This window comes from Echinops telfairi, unplaced genomic scaffold (genome assembly GCF_000313985.2).
Source record: "Echinops telfairi isolate 266 unplaced genomic scaffold, ASM31398v2 ScPeMD7_2;HRSCAF=8, whole genome shotgun sequence".
Taxonomy (NCBI): domain Eukaryota; kingdom Metazoa; phylum Chordata; class Mammalia; order Afrosoricida; family Tenrecidae; genus Echinops; species Echinops telfairi.
Window position 1 is genome coordinate 60,277,432 of NW_022103898.1, and position 18,921 is coordinate 60,296,352.

The 18,921-nt window shown below is 37.7% G+C and overlaps 1 protein-coding gene across 1 annotated transcript in view; it reads right to left on the reverse strand.

Annotated features, from left to right (window-relative positions):
* Positions 1 to 18,921, reverse strand: part of TBC1D15 (TBC1 domain family member 15) — a 55,114-nt gene that overhangs the window by 16,486 nt on the left and 19,707 nt on the right. The window contains 6 exon segments of the mRNA XM_045290668.1: positions 2,279 to 2,395; positions 11,394 to 11,488; positions 13,320 to 13,423; positions 13,874 to 14,002; positions 17,657 to 17,854; positions 18,138 to 18,188. Coding sequence (XP_045146603.1) covers positions 2,279 to 2,395; positions 11,394 to 11,488; positions 13,320 to 13,423; positions 13,874 to 14,002; positions 17,657 to 17,854; positions 18,138 to 18,188 — 694 coding nt within the window.

Consider the following 18,921-nt stretch of genomic DNA (forward strand, 5'->3'; position numbering starts at 1 on the left):
GTTAATGGGTTAATGTTGGACTTGTGGGCTTGGGAAGCATTGGGTTGGGATGTTTTCGTGATGCACCTTTTCTTTACATAAAACTCTCTTATACATGAGTCGCTGTCGATTTGTTTCTCCAAAGTACCTAGACTAATACACCATCTAAAAACTTTACTTTTATGTGAGGCAGCATTTCCATAAACCTATAGCAAAGCTTCAACAATTTGGGAAGATATCGATTTGAGTTTTATTAAAATTTAACATTAGCTCTGATTTCAAAATCATTTTTTCCCATTGAACAAAATAGCCTTCATTTTTTTTTAACGGCACCCTAATGCCACTCAGACTCCAAACTCATGGCCATCGAGTCAACTGAAAGCAACCCTATAGGACAAGGTGGAACTATCCCTGTCAGTTTCTGAGACGAACTCTTCTCTCGCAGTGTGCCTGATGCCTGATGGTTTCGAGCTGCTGCCCTTTCCGATCACAGCCCAACTCATAACCAGCACACCACCAGGAGTCGAAAATAAGTGTATTACTGAGAGAACTGATGATAGAGACATGTTTGAACATGGTTTAGGAAAAAAAACTGTTCATGTGTCCACTGGACCTTTGGTGGCAATACTATTTGACTTATCCTAGTACTGTCACTGAAGAGGATGCTACCTTGAGATGTGCAAAAGAATTTACATCTTCCCCTAACTTACATATAAGCAGTCAATAAATTTTGTATGTAGCAACAAGTCTCAGACTTGCCTTCTTTATTAATTTTAAAACCAGACTGTCAGAGGAACGGCTTTAAAATATGGCTGAAAATGTAACTTCTACCCTAGGTATGATGGATGCATTTATTGTCACTAGACACCAACAGGAGAGAACATGGAATCACCCATCACCCAAGGTTGCCTTGGGTGTTTTGTGCTGAGCACTACTCACTCATCTCCAAAAAATGTCATAAGCTCCCTTAAAGTAATCTAAAAGTCTACTTATGAAACCATTTCTATATACCTTAGACCAGGGGTCCTCAAACTTTTTAAACAGGGGGCCAGTTCACTGTCCCTCAGACCCGTTGGAGGGCTGGACTATAGTTTAAAAAAAAAACTATGAATAAATTCCTATGCACATATTTTATTTTGAAGTAAAAAAACAAAACAGGGCTAAAACACCCGGTCAGCCGGCTGGATAAATGTCCTTGGTGGGCCGCATGTGGCCTGCAGGCCATAGTTTGAGGACCCCTGCCTTAGACAACACTAGCATTGCTCGTATTTAAGATATACTCTCACTGCTATCCAATCAATTCTGACTCTGTGAACTTATAGGTTAGAGTAGATTACCCCTGTGGGTGTCCGAAACTTTAACATTTTACAGAAATATGAAACTCCATCTTTCTCCCAGTGAAGAGCTAGCGGCTTTGAACTACTGACACTGTTACCAGCACAATCAAATTGGTATTTTTCTTCATATGGAGAAAGTTATCATATGTTCCCAAGTTTTTAGGAAAAGTTCCCAAGTTCACAACACCCTTTGGCTGCTGTTAGCTACCATCGAGTCAGTTCCAGCTCATAGTGAGCCTATATACAACAGAACAAAACACTGCCCACTTTTCTCTGTCATCCTCACAATCTATGACACTCTAATTTTTTCCCAAGACTTCTTGAGGCCCAAAGAAATTACTAACAACCCTGGTAGCCCAACAGTTAAATGCATGGCTGTTAACAGAAAAGTCAGTGGTTCGAGCCCACCAGCAGCTCCACAAAACAAAAATACCTGGCAATCTATTTCTGTAAAAAGTACCGCCTAGGAAATCCTATTAATCAGTTCTCCGTCATTCTGGCTCACCATGAGCTGGAATCAACTCATAATAGGCTCAAACAACTTCGCTGGATGACTACTCAAACTTTGGACTAAGACTAGCACAGCCGCCATCATTCTCAGGTCCTCATGTACTTTCATACAGTGCTTGCTTATGAGCACAGTACCCAAAACCAAGCTTGACAAAAGATGTAACTTGATTCAAAAAAAGTAGCAATCTAATGTTGAAGCTCTGAACTATTTCAGCTAGTAATCAGAGTCGTGTCCTAAAGATGTCACTATATTTCACTGAAATCCCCATAAAGCTCCGGTGGATCTGCTGGAGCATTCTCAGGCCCCTCGGTGCACAATGTGGGAACAGAAGCTTCCAGTCCACTGAAGAACAACCCTTACAAATCACTATATATGTCTAACTGGTTAAAATTAAATTCTAAACAAAATTCATATTAACCTTTGAAAATTAAGACTTTAGAGGAGCACTTACCTAAATCAAAATCATACATACAATAGGTCATCAAAATGTCATGAAGCAAAATCAACCCTGGATTTTCTTGACCTTCATAAAACTTGTTTGTTCGATCTGTTCTGTTAACATCTTTCTCTAAAAAGACAAACCACATATTTGAGAAACCTCAAAAGCAAATATATTTAAAGCTCAAATCTTACACAGAGGATTATTTTTCTTGTTATTAATTTCACTCCTTTGACAAACAAAAAAATCTTATCAAATTCTAATCTTATCAAATTACTAATGAAATAATTATCTGGTGCATTTTTAAAAAATCATTTACTGGGGGCTTGTACAACTCACCACAATCCATACATACATCCATTGTGTGTTGAGCACATTTGCACATTTGTTTCCCTCATCATTCTCAAAACATTTGCTTTCTACTTGAGCCCCTGATATTGGCTCCTCATTTTTCCCCCTTCCTCCCCGCTCCCCACCCCCTCATGAACCCTTGATAATTTATAAATTATTATTTTGTCTTATCTCATACTGTCTGATGTCTCCCTTCACCCACTTTTCTGTTGTCCGTCCCCCAGGGAGGAGGTTACACATTGATCCTTGTAATCAGTTCCCCCTTTCTACCCCACTTTCCCTCCACCCTCCCAGTCTGGTACATTTTTTTAAAGTCAAACTACTCCTTAGGCAGATTTTAAAGCATTTTTTTTCCATTTTTATCTAACGTGAAAATCTTTTAGTTAAATGGTAGAAAGCATTTCCATGAATTAATCCAAACTCAAGCCCCTGCCTTACAGTCAGTTCTGAACCACAGTGACCTTAAGACAGCAGTTCTCAACCTGTGGGTCACAACCCCTTTGGGGGTCGAACGACCCTTTCACAGGGGTCGCTTAAGACCACTGGAAAACACATAAGTATTTCTCAATATCTAATTACATATTGTTTTGTAATTAATCACTATGCTTTAATTATGTTTAATTATGTTCAATTTGTAACAATGAAAATATATCCTGCATATCAGATATTTACATTACGATTCATAACAGTAGCAAAATTACAGTTACGAATTAGCAATGAAAATAATTTTATGATTGGGGGGTCAGTCACTGAGGAACTGTATGAAAGGGTCGCGGCATTAGGAAGGTTGAGAACCACTGCTCTAAGACAAGGTACAACTTCCCCAGATAATCAGCAAGGCTGTAAATCTACAAAAGTAGACTGACACATTTTTTTCACAAGGTTAGTTTTGAACTGCCAACCTTTTGGTTAACAGCCAAACATTTTAAGCACTGTACCACCAAAAGTCAAAGTACAAGTAACATTAAATAATACTTATTAGTCAATGCTAAAAATGCCAGTTAGGAATCCAAGAGATAAGCAGTGCTGCTTGAAAATAATAATGAGAAAAGCTACTATGCAATCAAGCATAATCAAAGAGATGTTTCATTAAAAACTGCTTCATTTATTTTGAGAAGTGTTACAAACTTCTTTGTTATGTTCCATAATCATCTTCAAGACAAATTACTTCCTTATTTTCACACATTCATTTCACAATTCAATTTATATCTTGTAAGTAATTTATGTTATTTCATGACATCTAGAAAAAATCTCAAAATACCACCATAAGAATATTCACAGTTATATCAACAACTAAATCCACAAACATGGATCTCTTGTCTACTAGGGTTTAGGTACACTTTGTTGCGAAAGACTTTCTAACTACAAAGGGATTTCTCCAAACTTGAATTCCTCAGTAAATTACGAAGAAATAACTTGAAAACTCAGAAAGCACAAATATACTCTATAAGCAATTGTTTAAAAATTAAGCTAAATAATTTGAAAACTAGTTATAGAAAGATGGCCCAAGCAGTTTAGATTCTGTAAGGGTATCCTTTGCATCATTAGAATGGTATTCTAGCTTTCTGTTAGGATTTAATAAAAAGCAAGCACAGATCTATAGAATTGTGGAAAGACCTTTGAAACAAATTTGCAAAAAATTCATACTATAAATGTAAAATCTTCATTTAAAAAATAAAAGTATCCCAAACTCATTTAATAGCTAATAAATTCATAGTAAGCTATTTTTTTTAACTCAAGTACAATTTAGCTAATGTCAATTTAGAATTTTGGGTCCACTAGATACCATAGGCTCAACAGATTTTTTTAACTTTTGTTTTTAACTGGGTAAGGTAACAGACCATCAGTTTTACATTCAACAATACATAAACTTTTTTTGTCATCTCATTCATTGTAATTCCCACAATGTACCAATATTTACTCTATTTCCTGCAGGTTTCCTGTTTCCATACCTATTTCTTTCCTAATACACTAAACTTTATCGTTGGGGAAATATTGCCCTTTTGATCTCAGATGGCTAATTATTCCAAGGTATGCAGATCTCTCTAGTGTTAATGGTCTCCTTAGAGACTATTGTGTATTTTTAGCTGAACATTTGAGCCACGGCAGTTAGTTCAATACCAGAACTGAAAGGTTACTAAAGCTAAAGACCATAATCTTGGTGGGTGGTAGGGGGTGGGGGGGAAATTTCGTACCACCACCTTACCAGTTTATATCTGACCAATAAGACTAGTGCTCTATATGCTTTTTAGCTTTATTCCACATTTTTCTCATAGTCTACTCAGGGCATTCTTATGTGATCATTCCCTTTAGAGCAGTCGGTAGTGGTAAGTAGCCAGACACCATCTAGTTCTAGCTTCTGGTCTAGAGAGCCACATATTTACGCTCTACTAATCCACTGGACTAGTGGTCTCCAGTGTCTTTTGATTTCCATTGCATTTCTTTCCTTCAAACAGGGAGAGACCAATAGGTGCACCATACAGGGTCATTCATGAGCTTTTAAGACTCCAGTCACTACCTGCCTATATAGGATGTACATCTTTGTGAATTATGTCATGTCAATAGCCCCAAGACTATGATACTGAGCTCTTAGACCCAATGATTCATTCCCTCAAGGTGTTCAGTTATGCCTAAGGTGTTTTCATATCTTTGCCCCTCTATGCTCCACCACATTCGCGGATATGTTTGCAACAAAATTAAATACATATATACAATATCCTCTTTTAAACGTATATGTATGTAAGGGTATACTCTTATTCTCCCTCCCACCTCTGTTCAGTCTGCATGTTTATCCATCTGTTTGTACAGTTATTGCAGAACTATGTGTATAACAAGTATTTACCAGTCATCTTTCATTCTGACACTCCTCCCAGTGTCTTCCCTGCCTCCATTACTTTGTGCCAACTTCCTTCCTATTCCATAGTGCCTTCCCAGTCATGCCCTTTTCTTTTCTCTCATAGATATCTAGTAATGACAAGTTATGTAGAAAACCAAAAGCAGTCAAAAATAATATATAAAAATGCAGGCAAGATTAAAGGAAAAGGGTTACTAGTGGTGTGAACAGAGTTAAGCACTCTATACTGGACAAAAAGTTGGCAGTTTGAATCCACTCAAAGAAACCTAGAAAGGCCTAGTAATCTGCTTCCAAAGATCACATCTTGAAATATCCTTAGATCAGTTCTACTCTGAAAACATGTGGTTCCCAAGAGTCAGTATCAACTAATGGCAACTAACTACAACACATTATAAGGGAACTATTTCTAAAAAGAAAATACTTAAGTTTAAAATAGAAAAAGAGTGCTAGTCTAATTTTATATAATTTCCCATCTAACTTGATACAGATAATAAGCAAAGAGACTGAAGAAAAAAACATAATCATCCTGACTGATCTCACCTCAAAGGGGCCCTTAATGGTGCTTTCCAGTAATGCTCAATATCTCTTACCCATTCACTCTCCTTATTCATGCAACTATCTTGCATCTTATCTCTCAAGCCTCCAACTTCAACTTCCATCTTGTATCCTAGCTGACAGATGAATGTTGCTTCTGAGAAAAAGGCAGCTATCCAAAGAGACTTTCCAACCGATTCCCATGATACCTGTTCCCAGTCACCCTTCTCGTCTACCCCTAATAAATCTGCTTCCATGATCTTGGTTGAGACCAACTCTCCCTTGTGCGGGGAATCCATCCTCACTTTGCTCTAGTACTCTGGTTCCCTACTCCAGTTTCTCTACATTTCCTTTCTACTGGATCATTCCCATCAGCACTCAGCCACACTGGTTTCTCTCATTTTGGTTGTGAATCATAGTGGTTATACTTGCAAAATCTGGTCCTGCTCGATGCTCACTCAATGGTTAAGTCTGCACCCACTGCTGCAGCCACTGTGTCAATCCATCTCATTGATGGCCTTCCTCTTTCTCTTTGGCCTTCTACTTTTTTAGCATGATGTCCGTCCTTCTGCAAGGACTGGTCTCTCCTGATAACACTACCAAAGTAGGTATGACAAAGTCTTCCCATCCTTGTTTCCAAGGAGCATACTGGAAGTACATCTTTCTAAACAGATTTGTCTGTCCTTCTGACAGGCTAGGTATATTCAACATTCTGCACCACTATTACAGCTCAAATGCATTCACTCTTTTTTTGGCCATCCTTAATCATTGTCCAACTTTGACATATATATGAGATAAATGAAAACACCGTGGCTTGGATCAGGCACAACTTCGTCCTCAGTGTGACATCTTCAACACTTTTAAACAGGTCTTGTGCAGATTTGCCTAGTGCAATGTGTCATTTGATCTCTTGACTGCTGCATCCATGAGCACCAATTGTGGATCCAAGCAAGATGAATCCTTGACAACTTCCATCTTTTTTCCATTAACCAAGCTATCTATTGGCCAAGTTGTGGGGTTTCTGGCTTTCTTTCATTGATTTGTAATCCACTGCAGTGTTTGATCGTCGGCAAGTGTTTCAAATACTCATTTTCAGCAAGCAAAATTGTGTCTTGTTAATGACCCTGCCTCCAATCCTGATGTCAGTTCTTCTTCATATGGTCCAGCTTCTCAAATTATCTACTCAGCATATATTAAATAAGTACAGTGAAAAAATACAACCCTGATGCATGCTTTTCTGATTTTAACCTATGCAATATTCTTCTGTTCTGCTCATGACTGCCTCTTTGTCCATGGGCAGGTTCTGAATGAGCAAAATGGCTCCTCTTGGCTCTCTATATTTTATAGCTTATTTCTCCCCAACATTTCAGAGCAGAACCAGAAAGAACTATATGCACTCCACTAACACTCCTCTCTTTATCCAAATCTCCTGATACAGTCGACCCGAGTTTCATCCTACTTGATTTCTGAGCACTGTTTGATCCCTTCGCTCTTCCTGAAATATTTTCTTCATTTGACCCTTCAAGGACATCACACTCTTCTTCACTATGACTGCTCCTTAATCTCCTTTCTGTAAACCGGGTTGGGTTGGGTTTTTGTAATATGGTAAAGTGTCTCTGACTTTAGTTCTTAAACCTCTTCTTTTATATGTGTATTCACTCCCTAGACAAATTCATCTACTTTTTAGGTCATAGTTTTACATTATTTAAATGCTGATAATAACCCCTATTCCTCCACTGAATTTACCTCTAAACCCCATCTATTTTCACTGTAGTCCCAAATATTTCCTTCCAAACTTGCTTTTCTCATGGTCTGTCCCTTAGAAAATAGCAACTCTATTATTTCAGTTTCTCAGCCTCTTGGTGCCATCCGTCAGTCATTGCTTCTTCTCTCCTGTGGCACTGATTCATCAGTTAATCCTCCAAAATATACATAGAAATGAGCAGTTAGGTCTCCCATTGACTCATTTCACCTCCAAATCTGAGTCAGTCCATTCTTTTTTTTTATCATTTTATTGGGGGCTCGTACAACTCTTAGCACAATCTATACATGAATTGAATTAGGCATGTTTGTACATATGTTGCCCTCATTCTCTTCTAGACATTTACTTTCTATTGAGCCCTTGGTACCAGCTTTTATGTTTGCTTGTTTTTCCCCACTCCCCCCACCCTCCTCAGTCCATTCTTTTTTTTTAATTGCTTTATTAGGGGCTCATACAACTCTTATCACAATCCATACAGACATCACTTGTGTAAAGCACATTTGTACATTCATTGCCCTCATCATTCTCAAAACATTTGCTCTCCACCTAAGCCCCTGGCATCAGCTCCTCATTTTTCCCCTCTCTCCCCCTCAGTGCATTCTTAATACACTGGTTCTCCTTGCTCTTCAACCATGGTAAGGTCCCAAGGCAGAAACAAACCTTCATCTTCCCAGAATAACCTTCACCCAAAAGTTGAATGTCATACTTTCCTCAAATCTTCAAGTTTATATTCACATCTTAACCACCCAACCAGCATTTCCTGGATCAAGCAGCCGTCATCTCTCACCTGAATGATTGTAATAGCTCCAAATGGTCTTTCTACTCCCACCCTTATTCTCCCCTCCTACTATCTTCCATAGCAGCCAGAGTGATCCGGTTAAATCAGAAATCTGATTATATCACTCTTCTGCTCAAAATTCTCCAGTGGCTTTCATCTAGTGCAGAGAAAAGTAAGTCTTTACAATGATCTACAAAGCTCTATGTGACCTGGACCTACCCATCCACTATTGCCACTCTGATCTCACAGATGCTGTAGTCACCCCAACTCACTCCACTACAGTCACACTCCCCTCCTTGCTATACACTTATAATATGCAAAGGTCCTGAAGTGGAAGCACGGAAGCATGTGCTGTTGCTTGTGCATGAACTATCTTTCATATAGATATGCTGGCAGGATTCACTCTCTTGTTTTGCAACTCTCTACTCAAGTATCTCAATAAAAGCCTTCTTTCCTGGTCACTTAAGTTGAAACGACAACACTCCACACAAACTTCCTCTTTCCCTACTTTACTTTTCTATGTAATAATTATCAGTAACATATTACACATGACTTATTTTGATAGAAAGTGTGAAAGTGCATCACTGAACTCAATTTGAGTATAAATGAGTCTGGGCTATATTAATTAGAGAGACAATCTAAGATAATTTACGAAATACTTCTGACCGTCACTTTTATCATTTGCTAAAACATTCTCAGATTGATGTATATGATTCGATTCAAATTATATTATAGCAATAGAAGCAGCTCAGATTTTCCTCCAATATCCTGAGCAGTAAAAATATGACACACACAGCAAAAGTCAACAAGATGTGAGCTATCACCACTATTGCTTGATGTATGAAGCAAACAGAAGTATGTCAATTCAGAGAAAAAACAGTAAGTAAAAGTTTAATATACTGGATCTCTAAGATCTCTTTCCAGTTCAGTGTTCAGCAGGAAAAAAGCTTCATGTCCATTATCACTTCTCCTACTGAAATCAACCTATGCATTTGTCTCTGTATACAAAAACCACCAGATCTACATATTATTTTGGGTTTTCCAAATATGTTAAACATTTTCTTCCATAAGCTCCTGTTGAATAGGAGTATATTATTTATGTAAAAAAAAATAAAACTTTTCAAGGAGTACATGTAGAAAAATATATATTTGGAAACTCATTGTGGTGCCAAATGATGTGATTGATATATGGAATGATATATGTATTAAATCCCAACTAAGAAATAATCAAAACTTTTCATTAATTATTTCATTTGAGGTGTTAAGAAAAATGAAGTTTAAAAACATTAAATGTGTCCAAGGAGACAAGGTATGAGTACAGCACAAATTAGACCCTAACCTCCCTGATACTAAGTCTCCTTTTAGCACTGACCTATTACACTAGTATGAAATCATGAGGCTCATATGATCTAAATCCAAAAAGAGTAACACATTATTACCACTTTTCTCATTCTCATATTACGAGAATTCTCAATACTCAAGTTAATGATACTGATTACTAAAGTGAGACCTATCAGATAGAAACATATTGATGTAACTGGGTACTCCCAAAAGTAATGGAGTACACAATAACACTGGCTTCATGTGTAGGCACGGGGATAATCTAAAGATTAATATAATCATAAAGAATATATGTATTAATATCATATATAATAAAAATGAGGATTATTGATTCCTTCAGTAACTTATTAACTTGGTCTTGGCAGAATCTCACAAACCAGTACTATTTGAAATAAGTCTAATGCTAAAACCAATTAAAACATATTAAGCATCTCTGTTCGGGATGACCAATTATGTAAATTTATTTAACTAGTATATGTCATTGAATGATCACACCAAGTAAATAGCTATTCCATTTTTAAACACTGACAATAATTTACTACTCACTACAATAATTTACTACAATAATCTATCTACTTATATGTTTAAATATTTAAAAATATGTATGTTTGGAAAGACTATAACCCAAAATCTAACATAGTTATCTTCTGGGTGATGTGAACAAAATTCAGTTTTACTCCTTTTTGCTTACCTATCATTCTTATTTTTCTGTAATAAAACAAATGCTTTTCTAATGAGGTCGAATGTCTTTTTGACAATTCTTTAATTCACTTATTGAAAGTGAAAATTAAATATATCAGTAATTCTAAAAATACTCCATGGATTTTTAATCTTATCAATAGAGAAACAACTAAGAATATAAACACACATTCCCAATGTACTTTCCAATTCTGATTTCTTTGGAGCACAAACTCTGCAGTATACATACACTTCTTTTGTTTCAAACCACTGGGGGAATCTCAGCTTCCCTTCCCTGATCAGTTTTGACCCTCAGTGTCAGTACAGACCTCTCTCTCAACCCCATTCTCCCAGAGCTGGGTGACTAACAGCCCTTGGGTTTTTTGGTTCCCATAATCTGCTGAAACTCAAAAACTACAGAGGAAGGTCAATCTTTAATCAAGAAGGAAAAAGTAATGCAAATATTATGCCTCCTCCTCCCTCAGCATCCCTAGTAGGTCTCCTGCTGGAGCGTCCATCCTCCACCTTCTCTAAAGCAGGTTTGCTTTCTCCAGACAGGAAGCTCCAATGAGCCTGTCTCCCAAGGCCTTTTATTGGCTTCACACAGCCCTTCAGACGGCATCATGCCTCCTAAGGCTTCGTCAGCACTGGACACAGGCGATCCCTCTTGGTTTGGTTAGGCTCCTATTTGTTGCTTGTAGGGGCTGTCCTGCTACTCTCAGGAACCAAGACCAAAGGCGAAACTGTTTACTGAAAAACGGTTCCATGCCTCGTATTTATCAAGAAGACCTAAGTGTAAATCCCTGCAAAATTCTTGAGAAAAAATTACCGATCAGACTTCTATAATCTCTTAACCTTGAATTCCTCTTCTCTTGTTCTTCACTGACAGATTTCCACTGTAGTTTCATCCTAAAGTATTCATCCCTAAAAAAGAAAACCAAAAAGATGACATTGTAGTACCACTTCATTTTTAACCAAGTATGGTAGCTACATAATTTGGTGTCAGTTAGGGACTTGAGAGGATTAAGAGTGAAGGGGTGGAGTCTAGCCTGTCAATCAATCATTGTATAGCCAATGAAGCCTCTGTGTGGGCATGGCCTTCCCCTGAGGATTCTGGGAATTCCTGGATTTCCTCCTTGGAGGCGGGAAACTCTCTCTTGGCTCACTTCCTGGGAGACATGGCAGCTGACCAGACACATGGAACTATGCTGGCATCACTGCATGTGTTTTGTGAGTCTGAAAAGGACTTTATAGATTGGTATTGGACGTATAGGCTAATATCAGACTATGGACTTGATCTGGACTGGGATATTTTCTCAATATTCAATTGCTCTTGTATATAAAGCTCTTTCTTATATACAGGAGAGTCTCCCTGGATTTGTTTCTCTATTCTACTCTACTAACACACTGTGTTGTCTATAAGAAATTATCAAAATCATTTATCAAATTAGTTGGATGCAAGTTTATAAATAGGATAAAATATTTAAAGTTTTGATAAGAGAAAGCAAAGGTAAAAATACAATTTTACGCACGTCACAAACTTTATATAGTAAACATTTACTTCAATTCTTAAAACTACACTTCAAATTATTTGGGTCATTAAGTACTTTAACCACTAGTTTTCTGATATGTTAGTGCAATCTAAAACTGAGGCACCTGGCATGACTAAATTGGCTGACCCAGGGCTGAATTTGATTCCATTTTGTTTCTTTCTGATGACTGCATGACCTTTCACCACTGAAATGGAATTTTTTTTTTAATGTGGTAGTGTGCAAACTTTAATCAAAAGTGTAAGTTTGAAGAATGTTCTGGGAAATTTTTGAGGTAAGTGATCTGGGAAAGCATATTAGAAATGGAAATAGCTAGTATTAAAGAGAGAGATGCTAAAATAGATGCCTCATAATTGTTTGTAACTATGAGATCATTATCAACCAAACACAAGTTTTCTATAAAAGTTGCTAATATTTCTCGATAAAAAAATTTCCTCCCACCTTCAATTTCAACGCATTTTACTTTATGATGCCCAGCTGGAACTGCTATTCCTCAATAAAATGCTCTGCTTTACCCTTATTTGTTGACACTGAATAAATATAAATGTAATTTCCTTTTTAAATGCAACATATGAGTTCTGGCTTTCCAACCAGTATGTAACAAAAACGTATTCATCTAAGAATGTCTCAGAGGGCCTAGTTAACATGGTGGGAAGATAAGGATTGTTAGGGTGTTAAATGCTGGCAGTGACTTTAAATCATAGGCTAGACTGTTGAACTAGGAATAAGAAGAATATCTGAAAAGTAGGTCTGTTTGAGAAAGAGCTAAAATGCAAACACTCTCCCAAAGATTAGGGAGATTAGAAGCTAACTAACCTAAATGGAAATTTTACTTAACAATGAATCATATTTATAGTTTTATAAATTTTAAGAATGAATCAAGACAAATTAGATATTTAAAAATCTATATCAACATGGCTATCTTCCAAGTATGCAAAAGGATTACACAAGATTAATAAAGAACGTTACCATCAGTTTATACATTGATCAACATGAGGTCCTTCTAATAAATGTTTCTAGTTTGAAACAATTACAATGCTCTTAATTGTGTTAACTTAGAAAGAGGAAAATAAAATTATTTTCCCACCCCCTCATTGATTCCAAAACCTCATCAGAAATCCCACACTAATTTTTCCCCCCCACACTCATTTTTATCGGTGAGTTATCTGAATTTCTTTGATGAACACACTAAAGAGCATACTTACGTTTTTTGCTTTTGTAATTGAGTTCTTTCCTCCTTGGTACTGTCCCAAGGAAAATATCCCAGAAGAAATTTCCAGGCTTGTTTTCTCAATGAATGACTAAGACCCTAAAGAAAACATATTTGAAAAATCATGCACAAGAAAGGTTAGAAGAGGTAGTTTTGTGCATAAATAGTGGATTGATTCATCTTGTAACTGACATCTCCAGATTCTGAGGATGGTCGCATCTGCCAGAGCACTTTCAAAATGGAAAGTACACAGCAGACTGTAGACCATGGGATGGGTAAATTCTTCTGACGTTCAACCTTACTGGATATGGCAACTACACTGTATGCATCCTTTGCATAACTCATAGAACTCCAAATGAGGAAGAATTCTCTTTCCAGAGGTCAACAGACATCTATCTCCTCCACCTCTGGCCCCACCCTGAGGGAAATTATAAACACGTCATTCTGTCCCACTCCAAACATCATCCATCAAAGAAATAAAGTTCATTCCATGCTTTAGAAAAAAAATCTAGATACTAGTTTATATATAAGCCATATTATTTAAATTACCCCTCTAAATATCATCTGTTTCATGTTGTCCACATTTAAAATTCTTCCTTCTGAGTCAATATTCTTAGACCACTCTTCCAGTGATACTGGCTCTCTCCTTTGTACAATAGGTCGTTCCCCCAAATCAATCTAAAAATAAGAGAGGCAAATACAAGTATACTTATAATCGGTGACAAGAAAACCAGAAAGCAAGTCTAAAATTATAAATGCCTCATATATACATTCTAACATCTCTAATATCTTTGCTTGTTTTACAAGGTTGAGTTGTTATGAAGTACAATAGTTAGCATTACTTTTTCTCCTCCAACTACACCAATAACTGGGTTATAAATTCAGAGACCAAAAACCCCATACATTAAAAACATGTGTTACTTTTTAGATTTGATTCATGATCCATTAGCTCCACTTGGCATTTTCTAAAATTTCTGATTCAATTAACAGATGTTAGTAATTTTAAAATACCATTTGCTAAGTCCTTTAATTAAAGCACTAAAGTTTAGGTACTTACATGTTTGTGACTATGTGTAAACCCAGAATTGTAGCAAATTCCTAAAGTATTACTGAAGTATTTGCCATGATTCAGGAACAAAATTCAACTTACTGAAAAAAGGAGCTCTAAAGTAGTGCCCTGACCAGAGGCGCCCCTTGTGTTTAGGGAGAAAACATGCAGACTAAGAAAAGAACCAGGAGCAACAGGCAAAAAGAGGCACTGTTCACTGACTGTTACGCACTCAACAAGCCGTTCATCATCATCAAAAAGTAATCAAATTTAATAGTGGTATGGTGGGGCAGTCATTGTTTACAGTAACAGAAAAGAGCAATAATTATGGTTGATGGTTGTACATGATCAGTATAATTGATATCATTAACTTACAGGGGGGTAAGTAAAAAGTATTGCTCTAGGTCAGTGGTTCTCAAGCTTCCTAATGACGTGACCCTTTAATACAATTCCTCATGTTCTGGCTGGTGACTACCCCCCCACACCCATAACATAATTTTCATTGCTCCTCATGTTCTGGTGACTAACCCCCACCCATAAAATTATTTTCAATGCTACTTCATCACTGTAATTCTGCTACTGTTATAAAACAGGCGACCCTTATGAAGGGTCATTCGACCCCCAAAAGGGTCACAACCCACAGGTTGAGAACCGCTGCTCTACGGTTCTAGTTCATACATGTATGAGTTTATTCCAACAAAATGTGCTTAAGCTTGTCTCTCATCAGTGAATGGCTGCAGGCAAGTTCTCTCAGTAATACACTTGTCTTAAGCCTGACTGCCTTCAAAAAGGGTGCCTTCAAAAAAAAAAACAGGAGACTTTCAGGTTTCACCTTGGAAAAAAACAATTTTGAGATCAGGGTTAGTATCAATTTTTTAACAAAAGTAGGCATCTTCCCAAATCATTAATGATTTACATCATTTTCACAAATCATTCATCAGTTTACAGAGCTGCTTCACATAAAGCGAGTTTCAGCTGAATCAGGTTTTTTGGAAAGTCAAGAAGACTTCAAAGATGAGCCAAGACGGAAAGACCATCAACTGCCACAGATGAGGAAACTACAGCTGATGTCAAGAACCTGATAAAACAGAACTGCCAATGAGGAGAGAGCAACGTACAGTGGAATTTCACAGGGTTCAACGTTTTCAATTTTAAGCATATTGCCTTGGCCTCAAACAAGCTTTGGATATAATGGGTACCTGCATGAAGAACACCTAGCTCAAAGAGCTGATCTGCCCAACCAAGCTAGCGAAAAGGAATTTACAGAACGAACTGAACTCAGGACCAGTCTTGGATTTACCAGTATGATCAAAAGATCAAAGACCAATAGAAAAATGGCTTCCGTTGGAATTTGCTGGGCCAAATTAAATTCAAGGAAGAGAACTCAGTTCAGAATGTGATGACTGTATTTTTGGGATCCCAAAGATGAATTTTCTCAACGGACACAAAATAATCACAAGGATTTATTAGGGAGAAATTTTAAGAAAACTGAAAACCGTGTTAGTGAGAAAAAGGCCCAGAAAGTTGGGCCCAGAAAGGATTTCCTATCTTGACAATACATCTGCTCATTCTTTGAGGGCAGCAAGGATTGTCCTACAAAAATTTCATGGGGAAACCTTACCTCATTCACCCTGCAGCTCCAATCTTGCCCCTTCAGACTTGTTTTTATTCTCCAAACACCAAGAACATTCCCAAGAAACACAATGTTGAGTCCCTCAAGGACGGCCAAACTGCCGTTTCACATAACCCTCTTCAGGGCAGGGTTGGAGAGAAGGAAACAGAGCCTCTGCACTGCCTAGGCTAAGAGCCTCACCCTCATGGATTGTGCTCTTGTGTACACCTCAGTGGACCAGCAGAACATGCAATGCCAGGTACCCAGCCACTTCTGGGAGGGCATGAACTCTTCCCATAGCCAGCTGCCTACCTCCCAATCTTCCCTAGACTCGAAAGAATTCAGTCCATAACTCAAACCCTGACGCCAGCCACCCTCTGAGCTAGCACGAGGTACTTCTGAATCACATGCCCTGACCAGAACACCAATCAACCCTCCATTCTATGAGCTCTTTAGCTGGCAAAGGGTACCTACCTACACTGAGTGCCCGGACCCGCCCACCCACTAGTTTTCTACCCTCTGGATCCTGCCTCTACCCTAGTTTTCTCCTTTTTAAACTTTTTATTCTTTTCCCTTCCCTTGTTTTGTGTTTATTTTTCCTTTCTCATCTTTCCTTTTTCTTTGGTTATTAAATTTCTTTTTTCCTTGCTATTTATTGTTTTCCTATGTGCTTATTGTTGTTATTCTTTTAAGTTGTTTAGTTTTTCTCTCTCTTTCTTTTTAATGGTATTTTTTCTTGTTGATATTCCTCATCCTACCCAACACAACAACCATGCCACATGGCCCAGCCATACCTTAGGAAGCCCCCACCTACTGGGCAAGTTGCTATCATCTACTCCTGTATCACCCAAAACTAGAAAACTATTCTTTTCGCCCCGGCCAGAGAAAATAAAAGTGATGAAAATCAAAGACATATGCAAACAATATATGAATATCTGTTTTTATGACCCTGAGACCAGAAGAACTATATGGAGCCTGCCTACTACTACCAACTTCTCTGAACAGGAGTAGATTAGAAGCTTCTGGATAGAGAAAAAAAACTGTGGATTCAAAATCATGTAAGAGACCACGCCTGCTGGTCAGACAGATTGGTGAAACCCCGGAGACTGTGGCCCTTGGTCGCCTTTCCAGGACCTTGGTCTGGAACTAAACTAGCCAAACAACAAGCAGGGCTCTAGGGGCACAATCACACTACGGAGACGTGCACAGTGCAGAATAAGCAGTCACTTGAGATCAGTATTTACCCAATGACAAAGCTGAGAAGGGTTAAGGGAGAAGGAGGAATAGAGACAAAAAAAAGGAGGAAAATGTAATGGGTGATGGAGTTGCCATGAGGGGATGAGGGGCACTCTATAAACTCCACGTAATTCACAATAAAAAGATCAAATAATAATAGTAATAAACAAGGATTTCCATGATTTTGTACGAATCGGTTTTTTGACTTATCCTCAGTCACCTAAAAATGTTGAACTGGCAAATGATGCGACAATAAAAAAGGGTAATTAATAATGAAAAATATCAGCATTTGGTAGTAGTATATGTACTGGCTATAAGGGATATCAGTCAACAAAAAAGTTTTAAAAGTTTTAAGGGAAAGAGCAAAACTGAGCTATATTTCCATAGCATTTAGTACAGTCCATCTGTTTAAAGTGAAAGCATCATCACCACTCACCCTTGTGATGACTTCAAATCCAGGTTCTTCTTGTTGATTTATTTTCAGACCTGGAATCGCATCACTAAGAAAATCTGCCATTTCTGAAGGCGGTCGCTGGTGTGTAGAAGGATCACTGCCTCTCAAACTATCAAAAATGTAGTTTGTGACTTTTGAAAATCCTACCATGGTTGCTGTATATGGATCCTTTTTAATTTTCTATGTAGTAAGGAGAAAAATCAGCAGTTAGTTCATATAAGGAATAAAAATACCCCATGATAGGCAAAAGGGAAAGTTTAAAGAGGGGAAATCAGATCTAAAACAGTGTTCTAAGATCATCTTAATTTTTATTTTCTTGGGAGAAAAATTTATTTTCTAGGTACACCTTTTCATTGGGTTAAACTAATATAATAAGTGACAACTTCTTATTGATTAAATTTCAGATAAACAAGTGATTTTCAGGCTTTGTCAATCTGCATTCATAGAAATGTTCAGTGCTTACTTTCCAGTGGTGAATGGCCCACAACAGCTTTCTTCTGTCTAGCAGCCCTGCCTTCACACACAAAAAAAGTATTTCTTGAAGTACGTACCACTACAATGAATCTAACATAAAATATTTGAAAGCTAGCTTCCCAAAAACTCACAGCATCTAATTATGATCTGCCATTTTCATCTAATTGCATTAATAAGTCCAAGTTATGTCATTTGTTCTGGGGCAGAGTAGTACTGGAAAACAGCCAGAGGGTCTTCTACTACTAAGTGTCCTAGGGTGGCTTCTAAGGTCTTACCTGCCTGCTCAGTAATAGCAAAAACGGTGGCTGATTAAAATGTGTCTTTAATCAGACTATTTTAAAAGACTATTTTCCCAATATGAAAAGTAGTTCCTTTAGTTTTTATTTTCAATAATGTTTAGCTTTTCCTGTCCCCCCTCCTAAAACGTTCCTTCTTTATCTTGTTGATCTCGGTCTTCAAAGTCAAGAAGAAAGTACCTGGGGCATTCAATGAACTCAAACATTTATGGAGCAAATCACAGAAGAGGTTTCCCTCTCCTTCGTTCGTGGAAATCAAGTCTGAACGAATTCAAATAGGCTTACCCAGCAACCCTAAATCTAGTCAAGAAAATGTACAACAATGAAAAGAGGGAACCGATTACATGGAACTGTGTGTGACCTCCTCCCTGGGGGACAGACAACCAAAAAGTGGATGAAGGGAGATGCCCTACAGGGCAAGTGGTGTGAGTGGCAAAACAGGGAGGGTAAAGGGAGAATGGGTAGGAAAGAGGGAAC